General features: G+C 57.5%; 2 protein-coding genes across 8 annotated transcripts in view; one reads left to right on the forward strand and one right to left on the reverse strand.

Moving 5' to 3' along the window:
• The first annotated feature begins 296 nt into the window (after nucleotides 1–296).
• On the forward strand, nucleotides 297–4,954 carry ARSA (arylsulfatase A). 6 transcript variants are annotated; one of them, XM_040490440.1, is made up of 9 exons: nucleotides 297–413; nucleotides 919–1,156; nucleotides 1,351–1,591; nucleotides 1,709–1,927; nucleotides 2,002–2,171; nucleotides 2,479–2,603; nucleotides 2,695–2,822; nucleotides 3,031–3,133; nucleotides 3,234–4,954. In XM_040490440.1, the coding sequence occupies exons 2-9, from the start codon at nucleotides 939–941 to the stop codon at nucleotides 3,551–3,553; spliced, it is 1,524 nt and encodes a 507-aa protein (XP_040346374.1). In that variant the 5' UTR covers nucleotides 297–413; nucleotides 919–938; the 3' UTR covers nucleotides 3,554–4,954. The 6 variants fall into 6 exon arrangements, with proteins under 6 accessions (XP_040346374.1, XP_040346379.1, XP_040346376.1 ...); XM_040490442.1 differs by having other exon boundaries at nucleotides 307–413; nucleotides 904–1,156; XM_040490441.1 differs by having other exon boundaries at nucleotides 316–497; nucleotides 904–1,156.
• Nucleotides 4,955–12,741: 7,787 nt separating this feature from the next.
• The window catches only part of MAPK8IP2 (mitogen-activated protein kinase 8 interacting protein 2), a 29,244-nt gene continuing 24,272 nt past the window's right edge, over nucleotides 12,742–17,713 (reverse strand). For both annotated transcript variants that reach the window (XM_040490447.1, XM_040490446.1), the window contains 7 exons: nucleotides 17,448–17,523; nucleotides 17,147–17,319; nucleotides 16,909–17,018; nucleotides 16,170–16,274; nucleotides 15,955–16,025; nucleotides 13,918–14,016; nucleotides 12,742–13,492 (listed from right to left, as the gene is read on the reverse strand). In XM_040490447.1, coding sequence (XP_040346381.1) covers nucleotides 13,420–13,492; nucleotides 13,918–14,016; nucleotides 15,955–16,025; nucleotides 16,170–16,274; nucleotides 16,909–17,018; nucleotides 17,147–17,319; nucleotides 17,448–17,523 — 707 coding nt within the window. In that variant the 3' untranslated portion in view covers nucleotides 12,742–13,419. The remainder of the gene's footprint in view (nucleotides 13,493–13,917; nucleotides 14,017–15,954; nucleotides 16,026–16,169; nucleotides 16,275–16,908; nucleotides 17,019–17,146; nucleotides 17,320–17,447; nucleotides 17,524–17,713) is intronic.

Below are 17,713 nucleotides of genomic sequence, written 5' to 3' on the forward strand. Positions count from 1 at the left end.
TCCCAGTCCCGGAGTTTGGGGGCCTCGCCCCGCCCGTACCCGCGCGCCGCCCCAGACTGACCCGCGCCAACCCCGCCAACGGCTTCGGGGTGCAGAGGGGGACCGAGTACGCGCCCCGCGCCCCAGACGCGGACCCCGACCCCGACCCGAAGCCGAACCGGAGCGCGTCTTAGCGTGAGCAGGCCCCGCCCCGCCCCCGCGAAGCCCCGCCCCGTCCCCGCCCCACGAGGCCCCGCCCCGTCCCCGCCCCGCGAGGTCCCCGGCCGCCGCGCGCAGAGGGTCACGGGACACGGGGCGGGGGGCGGGGCGGGGCCGAGGCGGAAGCGCCCGCGGAGGGCACTGCTGCCAGCTGTCCCGACCCGCCCCGTCCTCCGCCGGGTACTGCCTTCGTCCAGCCGCGCCAGATCCCGCGGGTCAGTGTCATGTGACTTCTGTCTCTGACCACGAGCCTGAGCCTGAGACCTCTGGTGAAGAGGGTCAGGTCGCCTGAGAATCAGGTGTCCTGGTCCCCCAGGGTCTCCAGGGAGTTATATCCCAGGTTACGGTCTCCTGGGTTCTGTTGGGGTCAGGGGTCTCCGGAAAGTCCGGAAGTCCTCTGGGACTTCAGGAAGGGAGTTATCTGGGTCCGGGAGTATTTGGGTCTGGGGTCTCAAGAGGGGGATAGTGCCTGGGTCTGGTGTCTCAGGGGAGAGGTAGTGCCTGGGGTCTCAGAGGAGCATAGTACCTGGATCTGGGGTCTCAGGGGAAAGATAGCGCCTGGATTTGGGGTCTCAGGAGAGACATAGTGCCTGGAGTCTCAGGGGAGGATAGTACCGAGATCTGGGTTCTCAGGGGAAGATAGTGCTTGGATCTAGGGGTCTTTGGGTTAGAGCTCTCTGGAGCCAGTTTGCTTTCCTTCCCAAGGGTCTCTTGTGATAGGCCCATCTGTGCTGTGTGCCATGGTGGTACTGTGGGCCCTCGCTCTGGCCTTCGCCATAGGCCTGGCCACTGCTGGCCCACCTAACATCATGCTGATCTTTGCTGATGACCTGGGATATGGGGACCTGGGCTCCTACGGGCATCCTAGCTCCACCACCCCCAACCTGGACCAGCTGGCCGCGGGGGGGCTGCGCTTCACCGACTTCTATGTGCCAGTATCTCTATGCACACCCTCCCGGTAAGTGAGGGGGCCAGGGGAGCCCATACAGCATCTCCCAAATTCACTCTGGGCTCCTATGGGGGAGGCAAAAGGCTCCGTCTCTTTGGAGAAGTTCACGTTTCTCGATCTTTCTCCCCTATCTTTCCTCCTCCACATGCCCACTTCGGCCTTAGTTTCTCTCTGTCTCACAGACTCTGTGACTTGTCCTATAGGGCTGCCCTCCTGACCGGCCGACTCCCAGTTCGGATGGGCCTGTACCCTGGAGTTCTGGAGCCCAGCTCCCGAGGGGGTCTGCCCCTGGAGGAGGTGACCCTGGCTGAGGTCCTGGCTGCCCGGGGCTACCTCACAGGGATAGCTGGCAAGTGGCACCTTGGGGTGGGGCCTGAGGGGGCCTTTCTGCCCCCCCACCAGGGCTTCCATCGATTCCTGGGCATCCCATACTCCCATGATCAGGTAGGAACCTCCAGGGCCCTCAGACACCGTCCTACCTACCTCCTAACAATCCCCTTCCCCTTGACCCCTTGAGCCCCACCCCACAGCCCAGACTCCTCAACGGAACTGCTCCGCCAGGGCCCTTGCCAGAACCTGACCTGCTTTCCGCCATCCACCCCCTGTGATGGCAGCTGTGACCAGGGCCTGGTCCCTATCCCGCTGTTGGCCAACCTGTCCGTGGAGGCACAGCCCCCCTGGCTGCCTGGACTTGAGGCCCGCTATGTGGCTTTCGCCCGTGACCTCATGGCTGATGCCCAGCGCCAGGGCCGGCCATTTTTCCTGTACTACGCCTCTCACGTGAGTGACCTTGACCCACCCCCCGGGGCTGCCCCTGACTCCTACCCAGTGCTAACTCCTGTCTCTGCCCACAGCACACCCACTACCCCCAGTTCAGCGGGCAGAGCTTCTCGGGGCGCTCAGGCCGAGGGCCATTCGGGGACTCCCTGATGGAACTGGATGCAGCGGTGGGGGCTCTGATGACAGCGGTGGGGGACCTGGGGCTGCTCGGAGAGACACTGGTCATCTTCACTGCAGACAATGGGTTTGCTGACAGGGGGGCAGGGGGTGGGGAAATGCTGGTTGGTCCCTCACCGCGGGTCACTGGGGTCTTCCCATCCTGACCACTGGCTGAGGACGTGGTAGGATAAGGGTGTCTGGGGAGATGCTGGCTGTATCACGGTGACCTACAGGGCACGTGGGAGGCTAGGGGCCACGTGCTGGTCTTGGCAGGACACAGAGGGGACAGGCACATGCTGGCCGTTTTTATGCATAGCATGTAACTCTGGGGCTGGGGTCACCAGGGGTCACCCTGAGCGCCCCATCACTGACGACCTCCTTGTGTGTCCCAGGCCTGAGACCATGAGAATGTCCCATGGCGGCTGTTCTGGCCTTCTTCGCTGCGGGAAGGGGACCACCTTTGAGGGGGGTGTCCGAGAGCCTGCCTTGGCCTTCTGGCCAGGCCACATCGCTCCCGGTCAGTCTTAGGCCCCCCCTCCCGCCCACGAACCCCTGGCCCCACTTCCCCCACCCTGGTGGCACATGGAGTGGTCGTCCTCTGCCTCCAGGTGTGACCCATGAGCTGGCCAGCTCCTTGGACCTGCTGCCAACCCTGGCAGCCCTGACCGGGGCCCCTCTGCCCAACGTCACCTTGGATGGTGTTGACCTCAGCCCCCTGCTGCTGGGTACAGGCAAGGTAGGGCCAGCAAGGCTGAGACCCCGGCCCCCCCCCGCTCCGCCCCGCAGACCCTCTGGCGAGTGGCCTCCAAGTGGTGCTGCCAGTGGTGTTCCCGGGTGGGCCAGGGGGCAGCAACGCATCCGGGGCCCAGGCTGATGGCTCTGGGTACGTGCACACCAGTGCTGGAGGGCCCTGCCCACCCTGTGATCCCTGACTTTGCCCCCAGAGCCCCCGGCAGTCTCTCTTCTTCTACTCGGCCTACCCAGACGAGGTCCACGGGGTCTTTGCTGTGCGGAGTGGGAAGTACAAAGCGCACTTCTTCACCCAGGGTAATTTCCTCTCCCCCAACCCTGCCAACCCTGTTGTTGCCCCAGAGCCTGGTCCCTCCTCTCGCCCTTGCCCTTTGCACAGACATGCCCCCCTCCCCAGGCTCTGCCCACAGCGACACCACTGCGGACCCTGCCTGCCACGCCTCTAGTCCTCTGACTGCCCACGAGCCCCCGCTGCTCTTCGACCTGTCTGAGGACCCTGGTGAGAACTACAACCTTCTGGGAGGCGTGGCTGAGGTCACGCCCGAGGCGCTGCAGGCACTAAAGCAGCTTCAGCTGCTTAAGGCCCAGTTTGATGCTGCCTTGACCTTCAGCCCCAGCCAGATGGCCCGGGGCGAGGACCCTGCCCTGCAGATCTGCTGTCAGCCCAGCTGCACCCCCCGGCCATCCTGCTGCCACTGCCCAGAGCCCCAGCCCTGACAGCACTGGTGCAGGCCAGCCGGGGGCCCCTCGCCTGACCCGGGCACGTGATGGTTGACTGCTGTGGTGCGGGTGTGTGGAGGCAGTTTGTACCTGATAATGCTAATAACACCAGCTGGTACTTACAGGTGTGATAATTCCTCTCATCCTCGTGATAACCCCGAGATAGGTGCTGTTCTGCCCGTGTTACAAATGAGGAAACTGAGGCATGGAGCGATCCAGCGACTTGTCTGAGGTCACCCAGCCAGTAAGAGGTTGGGCTGGGATCTGAACCCAAACATCCTGGCTCCGGGAGCTGCCCCACAACCTTTGTGATTGTATGTGTTAGTGCATGCAAGCTTGGGTCCTGAGTGTGAGCACATCCCTTCATGCAGAGCTGTGCTGAGTGCTTTTGTGTGCCAGGAACAGGGTGGGGTGGGTGTGAGCTGTGGTGGGCAGAAGACCCCGAAGTTGCCAAGCCCCCGTGAGCACCAGGTGTCCCCTGGAGGAAGCATACCTGGAGGCTCAATAACCGGACCGTGGGCTCTTAGGAGAAGCCTGTCTGAAGGCAGGTGATGAGGTGCACATTCCAGGCACAGATCAGGGGAGATAAGCTCTTGAGATGGACCCCGGGCCCTGCCCCTGCCCCTTCCAGAGCTCTGCATTTTCCGCTTTCCCACACACTTCCTGTCTCCCTCCTCCTCCTTTGACTTCAGACAAGCGTTCTCCACCCAGAAAAGACAGACATCAGGTTTGGTTCCTGCTCAAAACTCTGCAGACTTCCCATCGTGCTCAGAATTAAATTCAAACTCACTCCCTTAGAGTGGTCCTGTACCCTCTGAGGTCTGCCCTTCTCCCCACCCAGTACCCCTCATCCCTCAGGCCTGGCATGCTGGCCTGGCTGTCCCCCTGTGAGGCCAGCAGAGAGGACTCACGCAGCAGTGTGGGGCCCGTGCAGAATCACCCTGTGTGTTGCCGACGTCAGGTCCCGTGTGCCTCCAGAGCCGCACTGTAGCCTATGCTCCCTCAGTGTTGGCTCAAAGAGAAGAGCGTTGTCTGGGTGGCCAAGGCCCAGAAGGCAGCCGTCCCCTTCCCTAACAGACCCCCACCGTTCCAGTGGTGGTCAGAGGCCCATTGAGTAGGAGGTACGTACGGGCTCTCCCTGACCCAGTCTGAGCCAGTCACAATCCAATGCAGTGAGTGGTCCAGGAATGGCATGTAACTAAGAGTCCTGGTCAGTGAAAGGTCGGGGCCAGTCTGTCAGGATCCTTGGGTCCCCTCCAGCATTCCTACTCTGGGGCAGTGAGGGTGGAGCAGTGCTATCGCTGCCCCTGACCAGACATCGTGCAGCTGCTAAACCAGTGTCCCCAGCCACCTACCTCCTAGAGCTCACAGTATAATAAACCCTACCTGTTAAAGCCAGTGCTTGTGGGTCATGTTACTTTCAGCCAAAAGAGGTCCTGCTGGAATGAGACGAGTGAGTGGGATGTATGGCAGCCACGTGTATGAGTGCACGTGACCTGGAGAGTGAGCCTATGGTGTCAGCTGCAGAGTGCTGAGGCCCACTCTGTGTTCTCCATGTGGCCCTCCCATCACTTCTGGTCTGGTCTGGTGCTGCACTGACCACGCCCCAGATCCCACGGTGTCTTAGGGCTGCCCCCTCAGGGCAATGGTTTCCTTGGGGGCCCTTGCAGCCGCCGATGCCGGCATAAGGAGGGCCCAGGTGCACGTGTGGTCGGAGTGGAGGCACTGGCCCCAGATGGGCGAGGCGTGCCGCACCCCTGCAGCCTGCAGCTTCTCCTCCAGCGGGACACACGGTCACCTCCAGGTGCCTTGGTTTCGGAGTGAGGACTGAGAACTGAAGCAGGCACCGTCTGTGCATGGCATCCGAAGACCAAACACTCAACAAGAACCACAGAAATGCTAATACCCAGGCACGACACCAGGCCTGCCGCCCACCTGGGTGAGGAGCACACTTTGTAGTTTATCCGTCACCCAGTGCTGTGCGTAGTGCTGGGGTGCAGATTGCCAGAGGGGACCCACCCCTCTTCCCAAGGGACATGAGTATCAACCCTGAGATCTCAGGCTGGATTTCCAGCATGAGAGGATCCCTCCTCCTGTGGGGAGGGTGGGTATGTGGGCTACTGCCTGGGAAAGGACACTAGGGAAATTTCAGGAGCTACAGGTGTTCTCTAACTTGAGGGTGGAAACATGGTGCACACTTCCGTTGTCACATGTTTTTTATACTTTGAGAGAAATGAGAATTTAGCTGGTAAATAGCACAACGGGAGAGTACTTGGTCCTATAAGAGCATAATCATGAGAGGATGCAGAGATAATTGAATACATCAGGGATGCTTCTCTGTTGGCGGAGATCTGAGGAGGGTGCTGAAACCCACCCTCTGCAACCAAGGCTCGAGAGAGACGCAGATTCACTCACTCGGTCACTACTTTTGATTTTGCTCTGATGCTTTAGCAGAAATGCTTGTTTGGCATCGTTTCCGCTGCTTTAGTGGGAGGCACCCTCCTCATACAGTCTTTGTGCACACACATGCCCATGTTTGTACGCACACACTTGCAAACATGCACACACGCACAGAGATGCACACATACTAGCACATACATGTGAGCACACAGCACACACAGGCCTGCACACATATTCGTGCACACACCTGTCGTGGCCCCAAATGCTGTCTGCACCATCCCTGCATTTCCCATTCTTCTCTGCTATTGTTAATTAAAAAAACAGCTCCTTTTCCTGTGAGCTGAAGATTCATCCGTTCACCAGGCTGGCGGCTTTCCATTCCCACAGAGTGACTTCCTCAGGCAACCCAGTCTCTTCTGGAAGGAGCTATGTGTGTTTGGAACCAACAGAACAAACACATTGGTGCTGCAGTTTCCCGTCAGGTGCGTTAGGAAGGAAGAGGAGGTGTCTGGAGCAGAGGAGCGCCTTCAGGGAGACCACCCCTCCCCTCCATCACCCACTCCTTACTCGCCTGACCCCCAAGTGACTGGAAGGGGGAGCAAAAGTGACAGTTCGTGGACTAATATTTAAATTCGCCTCTTCCCTGAATGTTTTTAATCACAAAAGGACCGTGCACTTGTTAGAGCTCCCCAGGCAATGCCTGCAGCCACTGTCCAAGGTAAGAAACACTATCAGGCTCTCTGTGCTCACACAAATCATGTTCTAACCGTAACACTAAGTGTAACCTCACTTTGCTGCACCCTGACAGTGCCTGTCCACTGTCCAGTGTGTCCTGTCCTTGACCCCAGGGCTGGTTAGCAATACAGAGGGAGGGGTGCATTTATTTATGCCTTCCCTCAGCCTCCTTGGTTCCTCCTCTGAGTGGTCACAGCCACAGGGGTGAGGTCTGACCTCTCCCTGCCCCAGCACAACACACCCCACAGCAAGGAGGGAGGACGGAGTCTCTCTCCTCAGGTGGTCTCAAAAGAAAGGGACCCAAGGTAGAAAGAGGGGTCTAGGGTGCCATCTGAGCTGACACGCAACCAGGGCCCTGGAGGGAACAGGTGGGGGGTGGCCTGGCCCAGGATTCCACAGCAAGAATGGAAACACTTTCTCATCACTTTGCAAACCCTGTAACGTGATGCCCAGAGTCTGCCCTCCCCTCCCCAGCGAATACCCAATGCCCTACTGGGACTGCAGCCCCCTCTAACCCCAAGGGAAGGACAGTCAGTCCAATGACCCTGCCCCACTCAGACATGGGTCTCCAGGTGCGGGGAACCCACAGAACACGAGAAAGGGGTCGGTCCATCTGCCCACAGCAGAGCTGCTGCCCATCCATTCCTGAGGTAGCCCCTGACCCTCTGGGGCACCCCTTGTCTAGCCTTCCTTTCTCCCCTGGGAGTCTCCAGCACCCCCCCCCCAATAAATTTCCTTTTGTTTAAGTTATCAAGAGTCAGTTTTTATAGTTTGGTTGTGACCACAAAATGCTAACTGATACAGAAGGAAATTAAATACTAACCCCCACCCCCATAATCCCAGAAAATGTGGGCTGGCAGAGAGAGGACTGGTCCCTGCCATCCAGGTCCCTGCCAGAGATTCAGTATAATGTGCTGTGTTTGAGGTAGCAGATGGGGCACTGCTTCCTGGAGACATGAGGCACAGCCCTGGGGGCCCACCTGTGCCCACCCTGCCACCCCTGGGTGGGGGGCCTGCCTGGGAGACGAGCTGTGTCTGAACAGCATGACTTCCTCCATCTCCTTTGCCACCCTGACTGGACGGGTCACCTCCCCTGAGACGCCCCCCCCCAATGTGGGCTGCATAGTCCAGTCCCTACCTGGAGGTCCCTGGGGAAGAACGGGGCACGTCCTGGTGGCTGGTGGTGCTGAGCCCACTCAGGCTGGCCCCCTTCCCAGGAGCTTCCTCCATGCCCCTCTGCTGCCCACAAATGCAGGGTGGTCAGCCTCCTCTGCGTGTAAGCCTCATGCAGGATGCCCCAAAGGAGCGCAGGTCGTGCCCTCCAGGGTCAGCACGTTCTGTCTAGATGAAGGCATGTTCTGTCTAGATGAAGGATGTCTAGTCCTGGGCCCACCGGGTGGTGAGTGGGGTTCTGCAGGGGTGGGGCCTTGCACAGGGCAGGGGCCAGGAGCCAGCTGCTCCTGTCTGCTCCAAATCTCATGAAGAAATGAAAAATAAAATCAAAGTTCTCCTTTTTGCCACCAACTCAAATGAAGGCTGAGACAGCTTTGGGTAGACCGTTTTATCCTCCTCGCTGCAAAGTTCTGCGCATAAAAGGACTTCATTCACAGGTGTGAGGGAGCAGTAGCAGTGCAGCTGACCTTGGATTTGGTGGGTGTGACCTCGGGAGTGGAAGCTAGACATGTGCCGGGTCCTGTCTTCTGGGTTATGTGCCAATTCCACAGGACATGATCCATGCAGGGTGGGGGGCATGTTCGGGGAGAGATTCCATGCTATGTGCCAATTCCCACCCCCACACACCTCACACTCGTGCAGGTCCCGCCACACCTGTGTCCACACCTGCAAGCCAGGCAAGGCCAGCTCACGGCGGCGGTTTTGGGGATAAGGAGCCCGGTGTCCTGGCTCTGCTCAGCACCAAGGCGGTGTTCCTTAACATCACCTCTGCAGAGAGAGTGCCATTCATGTCCCATCACCCTCATCCTCAGGGGTGGTCTTGGATCCCCACCCGGCAGTTGGAGGGGGGGTCTTCCGCCAGGCTCCCTGGTCATGGGGTTTGCCCTCTGTGCCTCTTTTGAGGAAGTCAGAAACACTGCTCAGCTTGAGAGGCTCAGAAGTTGGGGGCAGGCCTTCTGACCTCAGCTGTGGCTGGCTGGGCCATCCTAAAAGGACTTGCTTCTTCACTCTGCTCTCAGCCTGCCTGTGGGCTGCACACTCCTGGGGCAGCTCTCAACTGGTGGGGGCCAGGAGCCAGCAGGTAAATGTTCCTGTTCCCCAGCCTTCAGGTGATGGTTCAGGGAGGCCTGGAGTTTGGGTCTCCACCAGCTTCTCCTCCCCCCAGTGCCTCTCCCCTTCCCACTCCTCACCAGGACACTCAGTGGGGCTCTTGCAAGACCAGCTGCCTACCCCTTTGTCCGTGCTCTTCTCCTGTCATGAAAAGGAGCACAGCGCCAGGAGGTACAGCAGCCTGCAGGCAGTCATGAGGACAAAGACCAAGCACCCAAGACCAGGACCAAGGGAAGGAGCCTGCTATGTTCTGAGTAGCCTTCTTCTAGAAGCCAAGCCAGCCTCCACACCTCGTACCCTAATTGATCAGATCGGTCTCCCTGGTGTTTTCTCTTAGAGCTGAATGCTTTGCATCACACCTATTATATGATCTATTGTTGAAATATTTTCATTGACATCCCAAAATAACTGTGTTCTCTATATGCAGAATGTAAAATCCAGGATGGATGGATGTTTGTTTTATTTCAGTAATATATATATATATATATATAGAGAGAGAGAGAGAGAGAAAGGAGACTAGAAAAAATACACCAGAATATTAGCAATAGTTGTCTTTGAGTTGATATGAGAATTTTTTTATCTTCCTTCTATTTTCTGCAGTGTCCAAAATTCCCATAATGACCGTGTGCTCTTTATAATGGAAAAATAACACTTTAAAAAATAGACAAATTCTATTTTGAATTGTGTTAATAAAAATGATAATGAGCACAATGTGATGAAGTGCTGTTCTTGGCCTTGCCTGCGGGGCAAGTTCATGGAAGCCTCATCAACGTCCAGAGATGCATACTTTTATTGTGGTCCAATAACCTTTCTTGTTTGCATTTAATTAATATACCTTTACTTTTGTATTTTTAGTTTTTCTGTAGATGCTTCTATTGCACTTGGGAGTCTCTAATAAGCACATATAATACTTGAAACAATTAAGACAAGTTCATACAGGAAAAAAGGAAGAGAAGCAGTGAGACCGCCCTTCTTCATGTTCACTCTTTTTTCTAACACAGGTTCTGCACGCTTTTTTTCCTACCATAGCATAACAAATGTTTTCTGGGTTATTACTTTTTTCATACCTGTCCGATATTTCAATTAGGTAAGTATACCTTAATTTAGCTGGTCAAAATTTAGATTTTTATGCTTTCAACATTTTAAACAAGAATGAATACAAAGCTTTTCGTTTAGAATGCTATCCTTAGCCTGGTTTCCAGAAGTCAGAGCCATGGCATTAGAGTCTTAGCACACAGGGCTCCAAGGACTTCAGCATGTGTGCACTGGACTCCCAGAGGACAGGGGGCGTCAGCCACACCCCTGCTGTCTTGGACTCATATTCCACAGCCTCTGCCAGGGGAGCAAGCAGGAGAGACCCCTAATCCAACTCCAAGGCTCAGGGTCCCCCAGCACCCAGGACAGGTCACCCAGCAACATACAGAGGACAACAGATGACCACAGGGAGCTCAGAGGTTCCAAGGGCAGAAATGGGGTGGAGGGACTGGGGCCTCAAGAGGGGCAGGAACAGGGCAGTTTTGATAGGGAGCCACTGCAGTTTAGGAGGGATAGTGTCTGCCGAGGTTTCTGTTTAAAAGCATGGGGTTAAAAGTGCCAGTGGCTTCACAGATGCGGGTTGAGGCAGGAAGCCTGGAAGAGGCTTTTGATGCACGGAGGTATATAGGCGGACATCAAGGTGGTTTGATCCAGGCAGAGGTGGGGGGATGAAGGGGCAGACTTAGGGGTGACGGGGTGGAGGTGAAGGCGGCTGCAACGGGGTCTCTAGGGCAACTCTAGTTCAGGTGCCCGAGAAAAAGTGTAAAACCCAGAACACAGTTAAACAAGAGCAGGTGGGGAGATGCTTATGTGAGTTCTAAGTGTCCACGGCCCCTCCTGAGCTGTCTGGGCCCTCTGCACCTCAGTGCTCTCATTAGGGTCATTGCATTTACAGTACTCTGCAAAGCCCCAGCCCACTGACCAGCTGAAGGAGTGGCTTCCAGTGTCAGCTGGGATTGGTGAGTTAATGTGTAGCACACGACTGAGCCAAGTGGTCTGCTCAGAGGCAGAATGTTGGAGCTCTGTACAGGGAAGGCATTGAGTCCAAGGGAAGAAGCCAGTGAGAGAGAACCCAGGGTGCAGCCAGGGATGGGGTCTACAGCACAGCTGAACTAGAAGGAAACCCTGAGATTCAAGGAGCAGCTGGAAAGGGGAAGAAAGGCAGGTGCAGGAAAGGAGGTCAAAGAGATGGAAGAAAGATGGGCAGGTATGGGAAGGGTCCTGCTAAGAGGGAGCCGTTCCAGATAAAGGACACCCAAACATGGCCAGGCTGGAGGGAAAGGTTAATGCTACAGAAAAATGGGGAGATGATTTGGAGGAACTGAGGTGGAGGTGTGGGTGGGCACGTGGTGCCTTTCCTGAGATGAATGAGGACAGTGAGCACAGGTGGGCAGTGAGGACAGGAGGGCAGGAGGGCAGGAGGACAGTGAGGACAGTGAAGACAGAAAGGCAGTGAGGACAGGAGGGCAGGGCATGGAGAATTCCCACCTGAGTGAAGGAAGAGCTGAGTGCAGGTGGGTTGGGGGGGGGGGGTCCTTTTGGTGATGCACCCAGAGGATCTGTGGGTCATGCTTCCGTGCCCAGGTACATTAGGGTGCAAGTTTCAAACATACACAGCTAGGGCTCTCTGCCTCTTCACAACTTAGTGGGAAAGTCTCCTCACAGACATTCTACTTGGACTCTCGACAGTCGAGCTGGAACGTTCCCGTGTCCTGGTTTGTAAGCTGCGTGTCCACTGCGCAGCTAGTCCCTGCTCTGTTGGTGGGGCTGTCTACATACCAAAGGTCCAGACCATTTATTAACTCTTATTTTAGAGGCATGTGATTTTTTTAAGTCTGTTTATTTATTTACTTATTTATTTATTTATAGCACGCGAGTGGGGGGAGAGAGAATCACAAGCAGGCTCTGCATCGTCAGCACAGAGCCCCATGCAGGGCTCAAACTCATGACCGTGAGATCATGACCTGAGCCAAAATCGAGTCAGATGCTCAACCAGCTGAGCCATCCGGGCATCCCCACAGCATGTGGTTTTCATAGACACTAGTTTTAAATTTATATGCAGTGAATCTGTCTAACCCTCCCATCACTCACTCTCATTTCATAACTTGTGCTGTAATCTTCCTAGTGTTGGTTGCACTGGTCTGGCTCTGGGGGAAGGACCCAGACCCACCCTCATGAAGGCCCTGCCTGTCACACTGACCTCAGCACCCAAGATCTGGGGCTCACCTGGGGACCGGGGACAGGAAACCCATTCTCCGGCAGATAGTATCTACAACCAGCTAGAGGCCTAGTGACAAATAGCCACATTTCTTCTTCTGGATTTCTGTGAAAAATTTTTTCAACACCAATTTTAAGATTGAAACAGACTGACCCCCTGCTCTCCCTCTCACACACTCACAGGCGTGCATATACACCCATGGGCACACGCACACACACACACATGCACACACACTGATCTGAGCTATACCAGCTCCTCCATGTGACCACCCCCAGCCTGGAGATCTGGTGTGGACAGAGGAACACACAGGTGTGACCAGTGCCCCCTCTCTTTCTCTGGGCCCAGCTTCCTCCCTGGCCAATCAAGCACATTTGGGGAGAATCCCTAGGAAGGTCCACGGCATGATTTTGGAGAGTACTTCTCACGGCTCCATCAACCTGGAGTCTCGGTCCCCACTGCCAGGGGCAGCTCCCAGTCCCTTATCTGTGCCACCGTTCCCCAGAAACAGCCAGTGTCACACCAAGCAGAGAGTTTATTGAGGCGCTAGACTGCGGGGAGTGTGTGCAGCGGCGAAGCGGACGCTGGTGCGACCAGGGCCAGGGCGGGCGCCCTCCTCCTAGCGTCTGGGGGCTTGGGGTAAGCATCCAGAGCTACTCCTAATCTCCCCCAAGCCCCTTCTGGGGAACCCCTCCCTGCTTCCCCCTGAGCTCCACGGAGGGCAGTATGGGGGTCCCTCTCTTTGTCCCTGTGGTCAAGGATGGGATAATCCCTTGAGATTCACTATAAAAATTAAAATTCCTTTATAAATCACAGGGGAGGGGCAGGAGGGGATCACCTGGGAGCTTGGTGCCACTGGCCACCTAGAGCCTCTCCTTCCTCTACAACCCTCCCAGTTCTGACCCCAAGTAAAGAGCAGAGGGTGAGAGTTTGCAGGCACAGAGAGGGGCAGAGACAGAAACAAGGAGATAGGAGGAGGTCAAGGGGCAGATGAGGGCGACACAGAGAGAAAGAACGGATCGGAGGGAAAGTGGAGAGGTGCGGACTCCTCTCTCCCGAAGCCCCTGGGGAGCACGGAGGAAACCCCTGGACGTCAGTTCCCACGTGCCCCCAATCCAGTTCTTGCCAAAGCCGCAAGTGGCTTCTTGAGACACGCCCAGCCCCAGCTGCACCTGCAGCAGGAGACCGGTGGCGGCTACTCCAGGTAGATGTCCTCTGTGGGGCAGGCGTACTCCAGGTGCTCCTGGTAGTACTCCAGGAAGGCGCGGCTGGGGGAGAGAGCGTCATCTACCAGCCACTCGGGGCCACCTGAGTCACCCGCACCCCCACGCCCCAAGTTCTCCCTCCTCACCCACCTGGGCCTGCCCATGTCACCCCTGGCCCCCATTCCTCAGCTCTCCAGGCCCGTGGGGCAACATGCCTCTTCCACCCCCAACACCCTCCCCCTAGGCTCCTGCCCCACGTCTGCAAACTTGCTTTCCACCAACTTCTTCCAACTCTCCAGCTCTATGGCTCCTCATCTGGCCTTCCCCTCACTCCTGTACAAACTCCCCACCCCATGCCAGGCCTTCCCCACAAACCTCACCTCCCTGCCTGTCTTCCCAGCCCTACTCTCCCCACCCCCCGCCGGGCACTCACGCACCAGTTCTGCGTCCCACACGCCCCCCAGCCAACCCTCCCCACCCCAGCTCACCCCACACTCTGGGCCACGGGCCTCATGGACTCCTGGGACACAAAGACATGGCAGGCAAAACGGCTCAGCAGAGGGTGTTTGGTGATGAAGCCGAAATAGCTGAAGGGGAGTTGGTGCAGAAGAACGTGAGAGCACACACGCCTCAGGCCCCCCTTAAGATCTGGAGAGGAGTCGGGGACAGAGGGCTCCGGAGGAGAGTAAGGGGAGGGGACAGTGTGTGGGTCACAGGACTTCAAGATTTCAAGGTGACTTTTTGGGTTCTAGTGCAAGCACAGTGCTCGGCACCTAAGAGGAGTGAGTGGCCTGTGCTACTTTCTCCACGACAGGGGTGCCCCGCCAGGGCCACCCGCCTCCGTGGCTCCCCACCCAGAGCACACAGCAGGGCCTCCTTCCTGCCTTCTAGATGTGAGTCACGTGAGCCTGCACAGTCCCATCTCTGGTCCTGCAAACTCTTGCAGCTCTTATCTGAGCTCTGATTCGGGGCATGGCGTTGGCCCTCAACCTGCAAAACCCTCTTCGTGGAGAGACACCTCCCACTCTGGTTCTGTCACAACCTTTCAGTCACCGCCCCAACTCTTCCCTGAATCTGCCCTGTTCTCTTCACGAAGACATTAACGAAAGTTACTGTCCAGAGGGAGAGCCTGTCAGAGCCCCGCGGCATGAGTCTGGAGTCTCCCCCACTGTGGCCCATCCAACCCCCATCACGCTGGATTGGGCTCCTGTGGTTCTGCCACATGGGAATCCACATGACAGTGTCACGGCCAAAACAACATGCTCATGCTGTCGGTGAAGAGCCGCACCTCAAACGCCGCGTTCAGTCACATTTATCGTCACCGACACTTCGATGGGGCTACCGAGTCCTGGGCACCACCCTCAGCCCTTCCTGTTCTCACCTCACATAAACTTCACGACAGCTCCGTGAGGTCAGTGTCCTGTTCTACTGTCTCTAGATGATGGAAATGAGGCGCCGAGGCAGTCAGAAACCTGCCCAAGGACGCACGGCCAGTCTGTGGCAGCGCAGGAGTACTTGTGGCAATCTGTGACCTAACAAGCCGCGTACTCCAGTTTCATCCGGCACATTCCGGACCCGCTGCCTCCTTCACAAGGAAATGAGCTACCCCTTCGCCTAACGCTATTTGCTCAGCGCCTCCTTACCATGAAGGGCTGCACCGAGTTCTGGAGTAATACGTGTTAGGAAGGTCTGGGCCAGGAGGGCAGCTCCTGTGTCCCCTCCCCTCCACCCACCACCTCCACTGCTTGAATCCTAAACCACTGGTCTGACCATCCTTCTCTCACGGGCTTGCACTTGGGTCGTGTTAAGGTGTCTAGACCTGAGCTTGTGGCGCATGCAGTCTCCCTCCCAGTAGTGCCACCCTCAGCCCGCCGCCCGTGCGGGTGTGGCCTCCATGCAGACCAGTCCTGTGGTGCCCGAGCGCCCTGCTGTTCGGTCCGAGCCCTGACACTCTATCCAGCTCTGCATCCTGACAAGCCAGCTGGTCAACCCAACTGAGTCACATTCAGCGACACCACTGCAAATGGGATGAAATACAAGCTCTTTGACAGAGTCAAAGGGCACCGGTACTCCTAGTGTCCCTCCAGCCTCATTCCAGCTGTTCCCCAAGACACCTAATGCCCCCCACCCAGAGCCTTGGCTCAACTGGCTCCCTACCAAGACCTGCCCCGTTACTTACTTGTCTTCCAAGGCTCACAGAATGCTTTCCAGTCCCCACCTGCATCCCATGAGAACTCACCCACCTCTCTACAGGTCTGCTCACTGGAGCCCCATAGCGACATCTGCCAGGCCCCGATAGATGCTTCTAGTGCTTACTTGTCTAGGTGTCTGTTTCCCCACCCGGACCAGATGGGAGCTTGTTTTAGCCATGTCTCCTGAGCCCAGTGCAGAGCGGGCGCCATGTAAGGGCTCAACTCACAGAGCCACGTGGCTGCAGGCGGGGCAGTCAGGGCGGTGGAGGACGGGACTCATAGAGGGGCGGCCCTTGGGTTTTATGGGGACTCTGAGGAAGAGAAGGCTCTCACCAGCTGTTGCGGGGATGGCAGCCACAGAAGGAGATGTTCTTCATCTGGAAGAAGTGGCTGCAATGCTGGAACTAGAGCAGAGGCGGCAGGCGTCTGCCAAGTTAGACGGAGGGCCTGGAGCCACTCCTGGCACCCCTGCCACCCTCCCTCCGTCGGACCCTCTTGCCTTAGCCCGTCCCCAGCCTCCCCTGTGCCTCAGACCCCTACACCCCCACCTCAGGTCCTCCGCTTAGACTCAGCTTGACCCCCCGAAGGGAAATCTCAAGGTCACAGGAGGCAGGAGGACGCAGGTGGACCGTCAGCTTCCGGGCAGTAGCAATCTGGGGAAGAAGTTAGGGAGAGAGGGTCTCAAGGGCCTACAAGGGTGTCTTCGTCTCCCCTTGGTGCAACATTTGCATTATGGATGAACGCTCTTGGCACTGACTCTCGAACGTGTGAGCCAGGGGTCTTGGCCATTCCTTAGGCTCAGGACCACCTGGTCACCTCTCTGCACAAAGCCTGCCATTTCCTTCTGTTCCTCCAGCTCCCACCACCCCCGGCCTCCTCGCTGCCCACCCCACGAGCTGGATGGGAGTTCTCAGGCACAGGGCCGTCCTGCTCTTCGGCTGCTTTTCTACTCAGTCACAGGACCAGTAGAGGGCAGGTGCTCATTAAATGTTGACTAAGAACAAATGAGGGAGCAAATGACGGAGTGAGAGTTGGTCTTGATTTGCAGACAAAAAGAAGACGGACTGCAGGAAAGTAGAGGTCCCACTGAACCCGCCAAGAGACCCCAAGGTGCTGGGAGGCAGCTGCCAAGCTCTGCCCTCTGACCAGGCCTCTGAATCAGAGCTGGGATCCCTGCCCCCTGAGGCTCCCAAGGCCCCACCTGAACCCTCTGTGGTCAGAGGCCTGGGGCCTCCAGAGGCTGTGCAAGCCTACAGGACTGAGGTGGACCCCTGCCTCCAGACTGACCTTCTGCATGGCCGCACACAGGATGCCATTGCCCTGGTGACAGGGCACCTCTACAGAGCCCAGGAACTGCACGTCGAAGCGCTCCACCCAGCAGGGACTCCGCTTGCTCCCTGGAGGGGTGGGGAGGGGAGGGGAGTATCATAAGGGGTCTAGCTCAGACCAGTGGCGGGGGGGGGAGGGGGGGGAGGAGGAGGGCGGCGGCTGGGTAGCAAACTACACCTCAGGGATGGGACCTCACCCAGCAGGTCTTTGGCAGGGCCGGGCACCGCGTGGGCGTAGAAGGCAGGGAAGACCCCACGCTCCCCTGTGCGCATGTTGAAGCCACGGAACCAGAAGTCGTCCTCCTCGGCCTCCACCAGCACCGGGTCATCCACATCCAGCTCCAGTTCATCCGGATGGCGGGGGATGAACCTGAGATGAGGTCGGAGGTGGGAGATCACTGGAGGAGGGGCAGCACTGGCTGGGATGCGTCCCCCCGGGCCCAACGGTGTCTGCAGACCGAGCTTGGGGATCACTGCCGGCACCTGAGGAGGCAGTACCTGAAGACGGCCCGATGGGTTTGCTCTCGCTCCTCCCCGTTGACCAAGCAGGAAAAAAGGCCAAAGGACTCGGTGCCTGAGTGACAGAGACAGGGAAAGACAGACTCAGAGGTGGGAAAGGAAAGTACTTGAAGGCCTGGCCAACTTCCTCCCCCCAACAGTCTGTTGTAGGTCGTCCTGAGTCAGGGAGGGAAAGGGAACCGGCCCATCGGGGCGAGGAGGAGCATCGATCCCCGCAGGCGTCCCCGCCCTGTGAGGGACCTCAG

This window comes from Herpailurus yagouaroundi, unplaced genomic scaffold (genome assembly GCF_014898765.1).
Source record: "Herpailurus yagouaroundi ecotype Mexico unplaced genomic scaffold, PumYag 182, whole genome shotgun sequence".
NCBI lineage: Eukaryota > Metazoa > Chordata > Mammalia > Carnivora > Felidae > Herpailurus > Herpailurus yagouaroundi.